We start from the raw sequence: 18716 nt of genomic DNA on the forward strand, positions 1-18716 counted from the left end.
GAAATGGCAAATCACATCTTTCTCCCCAACGAATACAGCCCTTCTTGGGTGCCATATTGAACACTGCAACACTCAAAGCCTAACCCTACAAAGTTTGAGACGTCCTCCTCTGACATTCAGAATGATCGTAAAATTGTTGGTAATGATGGCATTCCCCCCACCCCTAAAAAACCCTGAGGTAGTTAGAGCAGTAAGAGAACAGTGGCAAACAAACCCCCAAGCCACGATCTGTTTCTTTTATATTTCTTTGTAGCAGGACCAGAAACTGAACAGATGTTCTCATCAACACATATAACGAGGCACTCAAGTCGACCTGTTTCCTGACGTCTTGGCACTCTGCCAAACTAGACGCTTTGCATTAAAATCATAAGCTTTCCTTCTGACAATTAATTATGATAAAGACAGTGAAGGGTATTGACCCCTATCTACTGTGGGAAATGTCTTCATATTTACTTCTGATTTACTACAGCTATAACAAGATTCATCAGTTTTTGTTGCCTACGTTCCCTGTACAGTCTCGGATTTCCATCCTTGCGATCACGTGTCCCCTCCTGATACTTTCCATATTGTTATGATATGTCCTAGATTTAATCATCGGCTGTGCCACAATTTAGTCCGGTCTCTTCAGTTGAATCCGGATTTTACTCAAGTGAGAGCCAGCTTTTCACTCCCTCCAGATGTTAAAAACACCCACTATTTGTTATTATTTATACTCTTAAATCGACTGCAAGGCTGAGCAGATGCAAAATAACATCTTAAATAGTTGTCAATGCGGATTTAGAAAGGGACTTGAAACTATAGACCAGGCATTTCGCCTCCCCTTAATGTGTTAAGTATGCTGCCATTAAGAAATGCCCAGTATACCTTTTTACTTGGTGAATATAGTTAAACATGGGAGAACTCTTTCTTATCTGGGAAGCGATCCACTCCTAATAGCAATCAGAGGACTTCAGACCACAAAACAGGGCAAGGATACTTTTTGGATCTGATGGGGAATGTAGCGCCGCTTTCCTAGTTCCATCACGAATTCCTCACTGGTGTGTTCAGTCTGTTTATATACAATGTTACAGCCCAGGCATCTTGTGGAATCCAGCTTTGATACCCCTAAGCTGCTTAGTATAAAGCTACCTATCCTGCTATATTCAGATGCTGCATTTTTATTGCCTCTAACCGAAAGCTCTGCATGTTATGCTAGAGAAATTGTCTATGTATTAGAGGAACAAGGATTTGCTCATCTATGTGAATAAAACCAAGTTTATGATGAGGAAAACTATGCTGTTGTTAAAGAGCTTGTTAAAAAATAAGTGGTAAACAACTCAGAAGGGTAGATTATTTTGATTGGTTAGGCATGTGCTTCCACAGCAGCCTTACCTGGTGCACGCATGCGGAAAGGTCCATAGTAAAATTTAAGGCATGCTGTAATGCAGTCTTAAAATTTGCCACTGGAGTAGGCACCCAACCAATAACCACCATTTTCAAAGTTTACAAGCAAAAAGCAGTTGCAGCCACATTTTATGTAGCTGGGATCTGGGGACGTCACAAAGATAAGGAACTCCAGGTAATATCTTCCTATGCCCTTTGTTGAAACTAGGCCCAAAACCCCATTAATCTCACTGTATTTGGAGCTGGGTATAAAACCTGTTTCCTATCAAATTGTGCTCTTCGTGCATCGTACTGAATTTGACTAAATAGGAACCACCTTGCCAGATTTTCCGTAAACTCAGAACTGGAAATGATTTCCCTAAAAGATATGAAATGCATAATTTGGAGGCGGTCATGTAAGTAGATTAATTAACTGAATCTGAGTCATCCATGGAATGACCCAGGCCAAATTAATGCTGAAAGTATTATAGACGTAAAGTGGACATATTGGTTAATGTAGTCTTTCGCTGATGCCCAAAAACAGGGTCTTTGACTGAAATATAACCTAGGTCAATTATACCCAGCAATGAAGTGTTATTTACTAATGGGATAAAGTACCCTCTGTTGTACATTATAAGGATATTGCAATTCACTGAGTAGTTCCATGACCATATATAGGAACAAGGTTGAAGTTCCTTTATAAGGATATGGAACACTGAGGTGACTTGCAATGTCCTTTTTAGATCTCGCCAATGCGCTGCATGGGAGGAGACCTTTAGGAATCGATTGACTTTTTCGGCCAAAAACGTGCACGCTATGCATTGCTTTCAATGGCAACATATGCACATTTGGGGATTCCCTTGTTGGGAGCAAGCTTTGAAACCATCTGTTTGTAATTAACTAGCAAACAGATGGTGCCCCTTCTCGCTCCCGCATGGGAAACGGGCGCAGGCCCCCTCCTCTCTGTCCTCTCCCTGCTGCCTCCTCCTCTCCTCGTCAAACTTGTTTAGCTACTAATTGGCTTCAACAATTATTGCGCTAACCATCGCTGTGTTGTCTCACTAAACAAAAACAAGCAAACTAGCTATGCTCACCTGAACCGTACGTATTGGAGGACAGAAGAGCCTGTTAGCGCGGGCATGTAGAGGGATAGCGCGTTCGCCCAAGAGCGTGTACCTGCTGCTCCCTCACTCCCTGACGCAGTTGCCGAGTACCTCTGAAGCGCAGCAGTGTTATCTCCAAGCGGTATTTATTCAGGGCAGCACCCGGGCTCGCTTGAGAGTGCTAGGCTGAAAGGATTCCGTGCCTTTCAGCATTAGGGCGGAGTCACGGTAATGTACACAACATCACTGCCTCTTGAGAGGCGATGGCCGAGAGATAAGCCTCGCCAGAAAAAGGATTCAGCTGTGTCCCAAAACCAAATCGTTTAACCGTTCTTTAACACAAGAACGCCACTCTGCTTTCATAGTACACACCATCTTTTTTCAGTGTTCCCGTTAAACTTTTTCACTTCCTGTTTATACAGCAATATTGCAATAAATAGAACACAACCGACTAGTGAACGTGCTGACTGGCACACACAGTAGAAGGTGGCTGACCCATATTAGCATTTAAATTACAGGTTGTGTCCTTTATTACATTTGTAATCGTCTTTGGGTTGTTTGCAAGATACTACTGTGTGACCCACTGCTCCGTATTCGTTGCTACTATATATATATATATATATATACATATATACATATACATATATAATCACTTTGTGTGCCGCTTCAGAGTACAAGCCCTTCCCCCACACAGCGACGTGATCTGTGTCTTTCTCCTTAAGCTAGACAATTTGTTGTTGGTTACAGTTGGAACTTGCCTGGGACTATTCTTCGATTTGAGCGACATTTAGTATTAGTAGTTCAGTCAAGCAACTTCTAAACCTGGACGAAAACCTTACATTTATTTCTTTCGAACTACTAACACGAAATTTATGTGATTCATAACGTAAACAAAACAAACATTAGGGTGGTGCACAATGCACCCTGCTTATGCTTTTGCTTGTGTCAATAGGCACCTTTTCTTGAACTGGCGATTACATTATTTCTTTCAAACTATAAAAAACAAATTTTATGTGATTTATAACGCAAACAAAACAAACAGGGTGGTGCAAAGAGGAAAATTCAATAAAAAACGAAGATCATTTAAAAGAGAAGCAATTGCGTTTCTTGGATACTAATACTCTATATAGCGCTCACGACAACTGGCTTGTAGGTGCTCCTCATAGTCACAGGCTTTGCTAAGCTTCAAAGCACTGTACTGCAGACGAGTGCTCAGGAACGTGATGAACAAAGCATGTGCACACGACGGTCCTGGGCGCTGTCCTGAAGAGCTGCGGGTTTCTTCGTTGTCCACACTCATCTTCACCGACCATCTTGTCTCCGAAGTGGTGCACAGTGGCACGGATGACAAATTGCACAAACAAACAGCGTACATGTTGGCAAATCTATTTCATTCCCTTTTTCACAAGTTCTGCATGGATCAGAATTTGTCTGTGCTAAAATGATATTGCACACCAGAGTCGTTTGATATACAGCTGTGTCATATGTTTATTGCATTACTTTCGCCAGTTTTCCCTAATGGCCTGCAGCAAAGACTGATTGCAAAAAAATCATCAATGAGCTATTGCACAAGATGTAAAAGTGGTTGCAGATAAGCCTGACAATGCTTTAATCCATGGCGCACCCAGGATAATGTGCTGCATGACTAACCACTTATAAGGACCCAAAGGCGAGACCTATTGGCTATTCCAATGCTTGTTATATACGGCACAGGGTATTTTATTCCTTAATACCTGGCCAAAGCATCACCTTTTCCAGAAACCACTGAAATCCTTGTTACGTAGCTCTTTCATATAAAAGAGAGATCATGTTTGCAAGCTTGAAGAATAAAAATAGAATCACTAGTTTCTTTATAATGCTTGGGATTCTCCAATCCTTGTATAAAAACCCATGTCTAATTTCTTTGATTGTCGACTTTGCTCCTGCAAATAATTGGAATATTAACTTCCAATCTACTTTGGGGAGACTATCTCATTGATGCAAGATTGTAATTGCCTACTGCACAGGCAGCGGGAAGCCCACCATTTTTTTGACTGCACCAGGACTGCTTTTCAATTGATCAATATCTAAAGGCAGGTCTGATAGACATAGAAAGGTTTTGTAATCCCCTATTGCCCTTAAGCAGCTATCTGGATATTCCGGGAGCATACTTTGTTGTCCATCTGGAGTCATATACTTGCCTGTCTTAATTAAGTGAGGATTCTCTGTAAAGCCCTGCTTTATTACTGGATATTGCATCCAGTCATAGTGTTGCCCAACTCTTGACTGGTATGATCTTGTGGAGCGTAGTGTTTTATTTAGTCATGTTTCTTTATCTCTGTTATTCTGCTTGGTGTGTGAGTAATTTAAACAGCTATGATACAAAACCCTTGATACCCACATGAGTGGCAATGAACTAGTCAAATTATATTTCTTGTCTCCTTCCTGCCAAATGTGACTATGTATAGTTTCCTGAGTCTCATTTGGGTGAACTGGAATATCTCCAACTTTTTCAAGTTAAATGTGCTCTAACAGCATTCAAATGAATTGATCAAGCTTCTTTTGTACAGATCGGTCAGGATGCTACCATGGCCGGCTTTCCAGGCTCCAAACGCCTCCCCACATTCACTGGGGAAACTTAAAATGTATTATGTAAAGGAGTGGCTGGAGATGGGAAGGTTGTTAATCCTTGCTATGTGCTGGGCACTTGTTCATATTACATACTAAGGAACCTGTTCTTAAGTGTCCAGATCATATCCCACAAGGTCCTACCTGCCAGGGTATAGATCTAATCTTTCCATTGTCTATTAGACTGTCTATGTGACAGCCCTGTTCTATGCCTCTGCCTATTTGCAAGTCATCTGAAAAGAAACCATTCTAATGTCACCATTTTGACCAGCATATCTTTATAAGTGAACTTTATCACTGTCCTGATTAATGACAAGCTCGCCCTGTCAAATACGTTTTCACCATATAGTATCCACACTGCCAATGTTACTTTTAGATTTTTCAGTAAGAGGAGCTGTTTCTTTAATATTTTGAAAAGTCTAGCTGCTCAACACAATCCCTGATTTGGTCTTCCTTAATCGTTTTTGGCAGGATCCTAGATAGTCCAGTTAAACGTAAATTGTAGTGTCCACGTTTAAAAAACACTACAGGCCTCTGAGAAGGATTATTACAACGTCTGCCAGACACGGATTGTGTCATTTGCTGTCTGTTGTCTATCAGTTTTGTCAGAATCAGAACCACTTGAGCAGCAGATGGTTTGTATAATTTATCTGGACCTGGCGAAATGTAAGATTTAAGGCTACTCCTCAAGGTATTTGTTAAACTTTTCAATTCAGAAAAACCTTATTGATATTTTCCTAAAAATGAGAGAAAAAGTAAAGAGCAGATATATGGCCAGCCACATAAACCACTAAACTCTCTCATGTTTGTATACCCAAAATGTAATTTCCAAGTCCCAAGTTCGTGGAACAAATGTGGCCTCATGCACACCATCAAAGAAAGCACAACCAAACATTTTATGGCCCTCACTGGATATTAGTGTCGGACTCCACGCCAATCATGATTAAGGAGCCAACTCTGTCCAAGAAGCCTTCTCTAATGATGCTGGCTGATGCGGTGCCCGGTACAGGTCCCATCCCAGGCCCTCTGCTTTCGTTTCCCTACATAGCCCTGACAAAAATACTGCCATACTGGCTTATCTGGTGGTGTTGTTGCTGGAAGCCAGCCCATCTCCGTTCTCAGTGCCATGATGGCGGCACTGTTCAGGTTGGTTGCGGTCTCCTTTGGATCCCTTGGGTCATTTTGGGGATCAGTTTGGATTTCACCGGCAGGCCCACCCTTGGCGCCATTTGACCCCTGGGAGTATTTTCCCTCAAAGAAAGCGTAGAGCCAACTCCATCTACTGGCATAGCAGAACTTGACAAGTTTCTGGAACTACTTTGGCATCCATATTCAACAGAAGATGAATCTGCAGGTAGATCGATACCCATCAGAATGATTGTTATGGAAGGTAAGTAATATTTTCTTCTTTTCAGCACTAGTTCAAAAGTGCTCTCTATAGTGTGTGGTTGTGTAAAAAAGTAACCCATATGCCCTTCACAGGGGAACTTAAAATTATATGGGTTACCGAGAATGCACTATTATACATTTGGTGAAAAACCGCAGTGTACTTGATATCATATGGTCCACAGAACTGATGAGTATGACGTAGAATATTGATTTTAATATAGCAGTGATATGAACTCTGTGCTAAAAGCTAAGGTCCCTGCCATAGGTTTGTTCTTGTGTATTTCAAGCTTTCTTGTACATTTAATTTTGCCCTGTGAACCTTTCTGGATTCATGGATTCACATCCTGTGCATTATTCTGCCTTCTAGTGGGTTGGTCCAGAATATTTCTCTTTCGTCCGCTTTACTTTGTGACTGACACTGGCAACAAAAACAAAATTTGGTGATATGCCCATCCTCTTGCGAAGTCAGGCTAGCGTCCTGGAAGCCGCAGTGCATGGTCATCGTCAAATTGTTTTCCACAGTTGGCCATGGAAGCAGAAGCTGAAGATTCAGGGGCATCAAGGAAAACTCTGGAAAGATTAATGAACTGTCGAGCTGAACTGTGCAAATACAGTCTAAAAACAAGTATAACAAAAATAACCATTGAGAGCAATGGTAAACACCGAGGATCACTGCAGAAACTAGGTCTGCCACATGGGTGATCAACCACATAGTCGAAGAATGTGCAGCTCAAGTGCTACCATAAATGTGCACAAAAAGACAGTCACAAGATCTGCAACCTCTGCTTGCTATGTGATCACACTCCTAAGGCTGTCACGTGTGCACCATGTTTCAGCCAAAGACACTTTGAGCGAGAATAAAACAGAGTTGTGCACATTACCTGACTATGCAGTCACAGAAGAACAGCTTTCCCTGAGGGACCTTTGTTTGTCGAGTGATAACGTTGAGGACATAGAGATGGCACAAATGAGAAGGGTCCAGCATTGAGAGGAAAGTCACCAAGCTGAAAAATGGACAGGCACCAACGAAGCTGTCAAATTAGGGAGACCAGTAAAGGTGTGTTAAGGTAACGCCACAAAAACATAGCAGGTCTGAGCTGAAGCATTCGGAGCCTAGCAAAGGGAAGTTTAAGCTAAAAAGAGTGCCACAGTTCCCGAACCAAGGACCCCATCAGAGGATGTCCCTCTGAAACATCTTCATGTGGAGAAGTGACATAGACCAAGAGAGAGGGGGGAGAGAGAATCCAATTGAGGCACCCCGCTGCTGAAGAGAAAGGTTGCCCATCCTTGATGTCGAAAAAAGAGCACTGGAAAGAAAGAAAGAGGCACCTCGAAGCAGAGATGGCAGTGATCCTACCAAAAAAGCATTATGATGAATCACTGAAAGAACATTAAATCCCTTAGAAACCACTTGGGAATGGGAGGTGCTGGCTTACAAGCTGGGGTGGGTGGCAACCTCTCAGGAGGGGGCAGGGGTTTTGGGGGGGTAGGGATAGGAACCACACGAGTGGAAGGAGCACATTGAACGTGAGCCACTGAACATACCTGAATTTCACCACAAGATCAGGAGCAGGACATAGAACAAGGGATATTTCAAGATCTCTAACGAACCAAGACACAATAGCAAAACCTCAACACTGATTCTCCATTGGATGGCATCAAATCCTACCACTCAAGGCCATTGCTGCAGATGACATCGCAATGTCCAATGCAGTGATCGGGATGCCGACAAAAATGGATTGCAATTGGATAAACAATAATTACAGCCTTGTTTTCTGCTGGGAACTATATTACCATCACACAGGAAGAGTCAGTACCTCCCTATGCCACCAAGAATTCTTGATAAAGATAAGGAGGTGCTCCGAGAACCAGCAGCATGCAAACCTGTAACTCCATGGGTGAAGAAAAAATATAAGCGCTCCTTTTAGGATCCCTTATTTATTAAGGACAACTCAGTGTCAGACTCTAATTGTGGTTACCACCAGAAAGAGAGACAGTGTCCCAACGACAGTGGGTACTCCATCTGAAAAGGAAATAAAAGGGGATGGAGATTGTAGGGTGCACGGTCAAGACAGAAACTGCCATACACTGGGAGATTGCAAGCGCAAATGCACTTGTTACCACTATGCTCATCAACCGTGGGAAGTAAAGAAGTACTTCCCCCAAAAATAGGGCAATGTCTGTTATAGATGAGGGGAAGGTTATATCATGAACCTGCCTCACGTCTGTTTTAGATGTCGAAATAGGGAAAGCATATAACCGTGTTCCGGTACCCTCAGGAGACACAACTGACTATGGGTCACAGGCTTCAAGCCCTAGGAGCATGCAAATATTATCAACACTTTCTTCACAGGAGAAAACATTAAGAAGGATAACAAGACTGCAAAGGCCATGGGAACCATGCAGTTCCACAGGCACGCAAGAAGGGCATCTGCTCCGATGAGAAGGCAGTCAGGAAGGCTTTCAAATCTTAAGCCCCTACAATGTATCAGCAAACTGGTGCATAGCTGTTAACAACACCACAGTGGAAGCCCTTATGAGGCATGACCAGCGAAAGGGGCCAGCCGGCAAGAGGGCTGGGCAGTTAGAGCAAATTACTTCTCAGAAAAAGAATTTCACCAAATAACACCAGTGGGGAGCTGAATGTCCTGGAGTGGAGAGCTATCGCCTCAGACAATTGGATACTAAATATCGTCTAGTCTCGTTACTGTATTGAGCTGCTAGAACAGAACCCACACAAAGGAATAGCTACAATGTTTGCAACAGGAGGTATAGGAACCCCTACAAAAAAGCAATAGAAAAGGTACCAAAGGAAGAGAGCAATAGACTCTGTATGTTCTCTTGTGTCCAAACCAGGCTAGACACTTTGACCAATTCTGGGTCTCTCATTCTTAAACAAGTTTATAAAACTCGAAAATTCCAGATGACACCATGATGACAGAAGAGGTCATCACATGTGTGCGTGAAAAGTACTGTATGGTCACAGACCACCTCAAGGACATCTAGCTACATGTGGCTACGAACAAGAAGAACCGAACATTGTTTTCCGGTGAACTAGGCACACTATCAATTCAAGGTACTTCCTTTTGATATAAAATCAGTGCACAGGGTGTTAACAGAATGTTTGGCTGAGGTAGTCACCTACCTAAGAATGCAGGGGATATGTGTGTACTCCTTACCTAGATGACTGGCTAGGAAAGGCAAGCTAATTTACACAATGTTTTACCTCAACAAACCGGGAAGGAGAGAGTCACATATACCATCAAAACTAGACCAAAACATTTGGGAACGGCCATTCAAAGATTGATAACTTTGATAGTATACCCTTACCAGGTATACAAACTGTAGAGGCAGACAGATTAATCAGACAAGCAGTTGTCGCTCAGAAATGTGAGATAAAATGAGTGTTAGGAAAGGTTTCCCAACAATACCAAACCTTCGTTTCCAGGCTGCCACACCACCTCTTCCAGGGAATGCCCTGTTGATAGACTATTTAGGGAAGATTGTATTTGTTTTTCCCCCAAAACCACTGATACCATCAGTAATAACTAAGTGTAAACTGTCCCCATGACACTAATCTTACCACAGTAGCGTATATGAGGGGAATCTCTGACTGCTGTTTCAGTACACCAGTCATCAAAAGATTGCTAAAAGGAGAGAATAGCTCCACCCAGATGTGCATCAACACCCATGTAGAATCTTAGGGCCTAATGACAATCTTGGCAGATGGGATACTCTGGCACAAACATGGCAGATATCCCGTCCACCGTATTACAAGTTCTGTAGGATATAATGGAACTTGTAATATGGCAGATGGGATATCCATCATGTTTGTGATGGGCTATCCCATCCACCAAGATCGTTATCAGGCCCTTAGTCTGGTGCTCGTGTAGTTAATGAAGGAACCATATGAACTACTAAATAGAGCATACCAAATTTACCCAACACTAAAAACAGCATTCCTGATAGCAGTTACATCACTACGCAGGGTAAGCGAGCTACAATCGCTAACCACACAGGAGCACTACTTAGAAATACACAAAGATAGATTGGTCATGCAAACTAACCCACAGTTTCTGCCAAAGATGATATCGCAATTTCAAGTAAAACACTGTGTGGACAATCAGATTAACAAAGAAACACACGTGGGTCAAAGAGAAAGGTAGCACTACAACATCTTTGCACAGCATTTGAACCCGGAAAAGATTGTTGTTGCAAAACCTTTAGGTGTAGCATTGCAGCTTGAAGAATTTCTTGGATTTACATGCAACCCTCCCACCTCCCCAGAAAGGACGTGCCTTAAAACAGACTATGAAAGGCTAAGGTCTACACATGAAACAAAACCGGAACCAAGGAAACATGATAATGAGGTTGTCAAGGGGAAGAAGAATCCAAAGAATGGGGACCACGCACAGAGGCTTCCCAGGGCTCACTTCTGACATCACAAGGGGACGGACATACCACCAAATAGCAACCAATAATGCCCTCAACACAAAAATGAGAAACAGGAGAAAAAGAGAAATATTACAGATCCAACCACTAGATGGTGGAATAATGCATAGCGTGTGAATCCAGAAAATGCTTAATGCTTCAAAACTACACCTGCAGATACATAACAATTGATTTCTCTGCAAGCAATCAGTGGTTAGATGTAGAAAAAAACAAGCATCAACTATTGTCGACACCTCTGTCGTCCTGTTCCTCTGTACTTCCATTCATCCATCCTATGGCAGAAGAGGTGATTTGACGAAGTTATTCAATTTTGGAAGTCTTCCTTTTTAAGCTTCCAGTCATTTGCCACTGTAATGACCCCAACAATATATACCTAGTGACTTTGATGACATTTAGAAAATCATTACACAAATATGTGCTTAATTAAAATCGCTGGAGTATTCAATTTAAAAGGTACACTGTTTAGGTTCAGTTAATTCTCAAATTGTAAATGAGATTATTTTTGTTTATTGCCCATAAGCCATTTTCTAAGCAAATACAAAATATGTTAAAACAGAAAAGCCTTGATATACCGACCATCATTACGATTTATTTCTGGAGGTTTATTTTTCTCAGGGCAATAACTCTGCATCAGCATTGACTTGCCTGGTAGCACATACATCAACTTCCCAACACAGTGTTTCCTCTTTCATCTCTTCACTATTCTATCCTAAACTGATCACCGTGTTGATTCCAGTGCTCCCCAATTGTCCTCACAGTATCAAAAGTTTAGATTAAAAAGTGGAAATTTAGATATTTATTCTTAACATGGAATGCAAATTAGGTACGGCTCCTTCTTTATTATTAATGCTATGTTCCAGACATTTCAGTCATCCGTAATGCTTAGAAGCCTAGACTGCCATGACCAAAATATGCTAAAATGATGGGGGAAATTGAACCACATGCCATCATTGATAGTTAAGGTTCATTGTTAAGAAGAGAAGTCTTTATAAATTATTTTTAGTTTGTTCACTGCAGCGGGATAAACTTTAATTATTTTAAATGTTTTAGTGGGGGTGCACCTGTAGTAGGTTATAATTCCCCTACTCCAGATCTGACAGGAGTCCTACCCAGCTGTGTTACACGGAATGCCATTATCTTATTACACAAACTGGATCTATCATGTTTTCAGGCGGTGTGTGGGGTTAAATAGCGAATGGTTATTGTTGGTCATGAACTGTGCTTGATTAAAACTGACATCCCTATGCATCGTTTGGTTTCTTATTCAGATGTTCCATTCAACATCTTCACCACAAAAGTAATTTCCACACAATCTTAATGTTTACAAACCTACCGTTTGTCACTAACCAACCGCGACGTGCTCTGAAGTGGAGGATTACAATCCTCCGCCCATAATCTGCGACCATGGATCAGGTTCACTAACCCCTAGCATTCCCAGTCCGAAGGCTTACAAACATCAATAACATGTCAAACAAGAACAGCCCGTTGGCAATTTATACAACTGGAGGCTTTTAACTCTGCAGAGGAAAAGGTGTCTGAATTTTGTGAGGAATAAAATTAATCTAAAGATGAAGTTATCTTTAATTTTAGGATTGTGATGGTCAGTCAAGATAACTATAGAAAACTTGTGACAGAAAGGGGAACACCCCAGCGGCTCCACACTCGGTGATCAGCTTAAATTGTGAAGGAGCAGGCAGCAGTAAAATCTTTAGGGACAAATAATGTATGAGCTCTCAGGACAGAGGTATGTACTTGGACCACTCAATATCTTCGGCCTCTTGTGAGGGCTTCTATTTGCATTTCCAGCCCCTTGGTGTGTGACTTCAACACAGGCAGGATGGCAGCACGGCAAACCAACAGAGCTTCAAAATGCCCTCAAGGCCTATTCTCCGTGATGAGGAAGCTGCCAGCACTCCGCTTTACAAAGTCTGGAAGCACTACCACAATCCATTTCTGTTCAAATATTCTGTGTTTTTCCCCGAGTTGGAGTGGAGCCTCCAACTTCTCTGTCCAAATTTGGGTCATCTGACAGAAGCCAGCAGCCAGCCTGCTCCTCTCTCCAGGTGAAAATCCAGCCAAACAGGTTGTGGCAGATTCCCACCTAACATGAGTTTATAGGGATGGCACTCTCTGCTTACTTCCCTGAATGCACTGTGTTGAAAAATGCCTACATACAATTGTCCATGCACAATTTCCAAGCATCTTCTCTGGCAGGATATTTATTATATTCCCCTATAGTATGTACATTGCTTAACTATTACAGAGTGCATACGAGTTTTGACACACTGAGTAGAACCTTCCCCCACCCCCTCTCCTGTTCCCTCTTGGACTGACGAACGAAGCCTCACAAGCATTTCCTTTTCCATCTACATCTTGTAGATTAACACTGATGATGCTGTTGATGACTAAAAAACCTTAGTCCTAGACAGCGTTTTTTTTTTTTTTTTAAATACACGGCTTCAATGTTAGAAGTGGTCATCTACCGTCTGAAAAAAGGTATTTGTCCTAAAACTACGAAATTCTTGGTTTTCGAATGGTAATAGAATAAAGTTATCACATTTTGGTCAAAATCTTCATTGGAAATGAAGTTCCTAATAATTAAAACCATAATCTGATATCCAAAAAGATAGGAAATATAATTGTTGTTTTAATCATCTCGGCATCAAGAAGAGTAAACCTTTTTGTAAATATATGATCTTACTTCACAGATAACACAAGGAAGGACGTGTAGGTCAGAAATGTAAGCACAATCGCTAAGAATTTGTCATATGATAAATAATTGAAGCCTACAATTTAACAGTAAACTGCAAGAACAGTGTTGCCATTGTGTGTTGCAATGAGTGCCTTATGCTACCTAACTAATAATCCGAAGTTTAGGTTTTCTATTCATTGCAGTCCTAGTGTTCCTTCAAAAAAGAGTTTGTAAATGGGATCTTCTGTGACTGCTTTAAGCCTCAGGCTGAGCTAGACAGCCAAGGAATAAAAAAAATGAAGACAGATTTAATGACTGTCTACAATGACTGAATGTGTCTAATTTAAATGAAATAATTTCAAATCAACTGTATGTGCTTATTGGACTCGACTGAATGTTAGCATTCCGTAGATCGACTATATGAACTCTACTTCAGTCTGACTTCATATGGAAGACTAGAAGCAGTTTTATGACCTGCATCTAATGATATTTATGTGTTCCTTCTAGGCAATGGGAAGAACCGGCGACAGAGCATGCTGTTTTAAGACCTGATTAACCTCTGACTGGATTCTACAATTTTGGATGTGAATCGAGGATGGGCTTGGGATGCAGGACTACTGTAGGAGATCCCGGACTCTGGGCTGTTTCCACAGCAAAGGTGGCAAAGCATCTTGAGCGAGATAGTTGGACCTGCGCCATGCAACACCTTAGTGCAATCGTTCTTAGGTTGGCCGCATGCAGCGACCCTTGACACAGCAGTGTTTTTGTCATCCAGGCACTGCCAACCAACATTATGACTAACATGAGACAAAAGTGATCGTGCCTCAGATACTTGCTCTCATTTTCTTGTGTTTTCTTAAAGAAAACCAGGTAGGTCCAGTGTAGTTTGCACAGTCCTCTTGATAATGTCCTACTGCATGGGCAGAGATGCAATATGTACAGGAGAAATACTATACACTTTGGAGTGCAAATCACGAAAGTCGTAAGCAAGCGAATCCTGATACAATGAAAAACAAGATACATTCTGGTCTGGACCCAACAAAGAACTTTGCTGGAGGTGGAAAAGTATTACCAGGCCAGATAAGGCAACAGAAACTCCTGTAGGGCATGCTTTTTCTAGATTTCGTTTTATACCCAAATGAAGCCATTGTTTGAATACAGTATACGCCCTACACATTATCAGTGTCTTCTTATGGTTCTTGGGAAACAAGCCAGGAGTGCCTCCTGTGACGGAGTCTGTCTTTAAAATGTCCTCACTATGTTTGATGCATTCAGTGTTGTTGCAAGGTATTCGCCAGTAATCTGGTGACCACAGTAGGTACTGTAGTCACTCGATGCAGCATCTTCCATTCCAGCCATGTGTCTATTAAATCTTTATGCATTTTTTGTACCCACTGCTTTCATGGTTTACTTATTTGCCTAATATGTTTCAGTTATGATAACACAGAATTTTTATCTCCCTGTACAAGGAGGCAAAATTCATGTTAATCTGTCTTCCAAGAAAAGAAATCTAGGATACTGTCAACAGAAATGATTTCAAGTACAAAAATTGTACATGTGGTGGCAGGGGAAGCAAAGATATGTATTCCCTCTTGTGGGGTCTGTGCAAGAGCTAACATTGAGCCCATTAATGCAGCGGTACAATGGTGGCCCTAACTTGAAAGCAAGATCGTGCCTAGAACCCCTGCGAAAAGTTAGAACCTAGCCTTAGACATGACATACACACCCAGCCATTCATTTCATTTCGTATGAAGCACATAATTGGATCTGTCACGTAGCAGTATGAACTACTCTAAGAGTGCAATTGTAGTTAAAATTTCAATGTAAAAAAACATTTTGTATCATTTTAGTAATTTGCAATTGTGTCAGAAGTGCATAAAAGATTTTGTAATGGGCTCAGAGACTACTTGGCACAGAGGGCGTTATTAGTACACCCAATGACCAAATGATCAGATGAACATTTCCACTAAAGCAAGTCTTTCCAAGTCCAAAGGTGACCAAATACCAAAAAGGACCAGCTGTTTCGGTGTTTCCCTTACAAAAAACACACCTGATGGCTATAATTTGTTTGAAGTGCTGGTGGATTGATGTGAAGCAGAACAACCACAATATTCCTTAAGAAAGTGTGTACCTTTTAGTTTACCAGGTTAACTAATTAGGGGTATTTAATGTCCAACATGATGTGAGATGCAACTGTGTATTCAGAATGGCTAAAATAAAAAACCTGAACAAAATCAGCCTATTTACATTAAGATGCTTTTTAGGATGTTGGGTTTAAATATGAATACTGTTCGTTCCGAGATTCACATAAAAAGTGTAATTGTTAACGTTCCTTTCAATCTTTCCCTCTAATTTGCGTAATATTAAGAACTAGCGTATAATGTGACATCATATTATGTCCTTGGTGTGGGGTGATTGTGTCTCTGGATATAACTGACTGACAGGTATTTTGCGATCAATAAATACAAAAATAGTGAGGGTCTTGTGAATTTAGATGGCGCTGCAAATAAGAGTAGCAAGAACGCGGGTGGGGTTACACAGTTTGCATTACTTTCAGAACAAAAATATTGAAAAGCTATGCAGCTATCAAAGTGCTGGATGAATTTATTTTCTGACCCATGATTTGTTATGAAATGCATTTCAATTCCTTATATTAGATGCCTGCCTGTAGTTTGTCCCTTATGAGTCCCTTATATGGAATGCTGAATCAATCGGAATTATTATTAAAATTGTATAGACTAGAGTTGTTTGCCTGAATCCTAAATGTATTAGCACAGACGAACAGACATGAAGCAATTTGGAAAATGGCAGTATTTATTTGCCTCTGCTGGGTGTGAGATAAGGGAGGCAAATACTAATACCATTATTGCTCACAAGCTATCTGGTATTAACAGCTATCAATTGTTCTTTTTGCCTTTTTATGCCTTCACCTTGGCTTGGGCAGATAATTATGAGAGAGCACGAATCAAGCTACAACGCCAATACAGCATCTTAAAAAAATGTTGAAAGAAAAATAAGTGGCTCTTCTGGCTCTGGCTAGAGACGGGAGTGGTGATAGACACGAAATCATGGAAGGACAGAGCCACTAGTGTTTAATACCCTGTAGGATTGGAAAGGGAATTTAACAAGTAGGTATGTACGGGAGCTGTCAAAATAATATTACAAACTAGGAAGGATAGTCTCTAGAGTTAAGTGAGAAGGCAGAGCACCCGTCTCATTGGCCCCTGCGTTGTGAGTAAATGAAACAGATATGACCTTTTACAATCTTATACTAGCTGGTTTTGTATCTTCCAGTTAATACAGAGAGCAAGGCTATATGTTAATCCGTCAAGGTGCTGTTAATGGTCAATGTTTTTCACTTTTCTTTTTAATATTCTGTTTAATGGACTTGATTTTACATTCTGTTGGCTGCACACCCCTTCTCTGTTTGCTCTATTTTTTTCCACTAGAACTGCTGTATAAGAAAGACAAGATGCCTTTAATTTGGAAACGAGATCAAATTCCAAACTGCATAGGACTCGTTCTGAAATTTTAATTTTGCTCGTTCACAGGTACAAACTCTACCTTGGGGGACTTATTGTAAAACGTTTTAGAGGCAACGTTCAGCTGTTTCACACAAGAGAACAGGATAGAGTACTAAATTTCACGACACTAACCAATACGGAAGTTGTATAGTTTTATATAATTTGAAATTGCTTGTATGGGCATTTACAGACGTCAAGGTGAAATTAGACTGAGTAGCATAACCCTTTTACAAGCGTAAATATTTAAACTTGTTTTACTTGTATTATTTTGTACAATACAATGATGAAGATAAACCTTTGTGTCTCGAGTGATTATTTATTGGTCTCAGGAAATGCATGGGCTGCATGTAAAATAGTTCTTTTTTCAAATTTCATGTGAGAAATCAGTTATTTTTAAATAAGATGGAAACTGTGGCGATCAACTGGGTGCATGACATAAAGGGTGATTTGATGTGAGATTGCAATCCCCTGTTTAAAGCAAATAAAAATCAAGATTTATGAACAGGTGAGTAGAAAAAAAAGTGTGCGTGGACCATCCGACCCGGATGTATGTCAATTAAATAATGAAAATATACATGATGTTGAGGAATATAAACAAACTACGTACTTCCTGTGATTATATATATATATATATATATATATATATATATATGAAAGAAATGTTCCTGTTCCGCCAATAAAGGACGGAAGCACACCAGGTGCGGACCTACCTCCAAACCAACCTCGTCACTGCAGCGAATAAATCATCCGAAAGAAGATGCAAATCCTCAAATAGGTAGCAGAGTAAGTTTTTTATTTTGAATTAAAGGACAAATGTCCATCCGACGATGCGTTTCACTCCTCTAGGGAGCTTGATCACATAACACGCTCAGAAAGCTGGACCATTTTTTAGTAAACATAATAGTGGGACAAATCAATAAAGTGCACGCCCTCACAGTGAAGATAGTGTGGAAACAAATGACAGACCAATTTTTCTAGTTCTGCTTGTAGTCTACAAACAAACGCCATTTTAAAACGGTTAAAGCATCTAAAAAGTGTTAATACATTGTTTTAACTTGATGCATATATCATAATCATTTGATTTACAATTTTAAATGCAAAACAATCAACTAAATAAATGAATTGTTCAAGGCAAAAAATAATAACCATAATAACAAAGCAAAAAATAATTCCGACAGTGTCCTAATGAAGATTCGCATTTGCAAATGACTATACATTTTTTGACAAGTGTCAATAATTCTGATATATATAAACAATTCATATTGTCTGTTCCGCAATACACAATGCTCCAGGATTATTGTGAAAAATATATCAAGTATGCATGTAGATAGTTTAGTACTTTTATACGTTTTAAAGGTTATAGGTTGTCAATAAAAGTGCTCAAAAAGTGCAGTTCCATAAGAAACATGGATCATCAAATTAAAACCCACAAAAGAATATAGTTAAAAAATATATAGCTCAAAAATATATAGCTCACAGCCGAGTAAGCAATCATAAAGCATCACAAGGTCCTGTGATAATGTATAAAAATTGTAGAAACATTTTTGCAGATAAATTCTTACATGAAAAAATAGTTTCATTGGTCAT

General features: G+C 40.4%; 1 protein-coding gene across 5 annotated transcripts in view; it reads left to right on the forward strand.

Annotated features, from left to right (window-relative positions):
* Positions 1–17423, forward strand: part of LOC144782165 (cyclin-dependent kinase 17-like) — a 588354-nt gene extending 570931 nt beyond the window's left edge. For 3 of the 5 annotated variants that reach the window (XM_078661372.1, XM_078661370.1, XM_078661373.1), the window contains one exon: positions 14113–14247. Coding sequence is in view for 2 of the 5 variants with exons in the window: in XM_078661374.1 (XP_078517500.1) it covers positions 14113–14150 (38 nt within the window). In the remaining 3 variants the exon portion in view is untranslated. Of the gene's footprint in view, positions 1–14112 lie in introns of all 5 variants that reach the window. The other 2 variants (XM_078661374.1, XM_078661371.1) reach the window with 1 other exon arrangement.
* The last annotated feature ends 1293 nt before the right edge of the window (positions 17424–18716 follow it).

The sequence above is a fragment of the Lissotriton helveticus genome, chromosome 9, assembly GCF_964261635.1.
Source record: "Lissotriton helveticus chromosome 9, aLisHel1.1, whole genome shotgun sequence".
In the NCBI taxonomy this organism is placed as follows: Eukaryota; Metazoa; Chordata; class Amphibia; order Caudata; family Salamandridae; genus Lissotriton; species Lissotriton helveticus.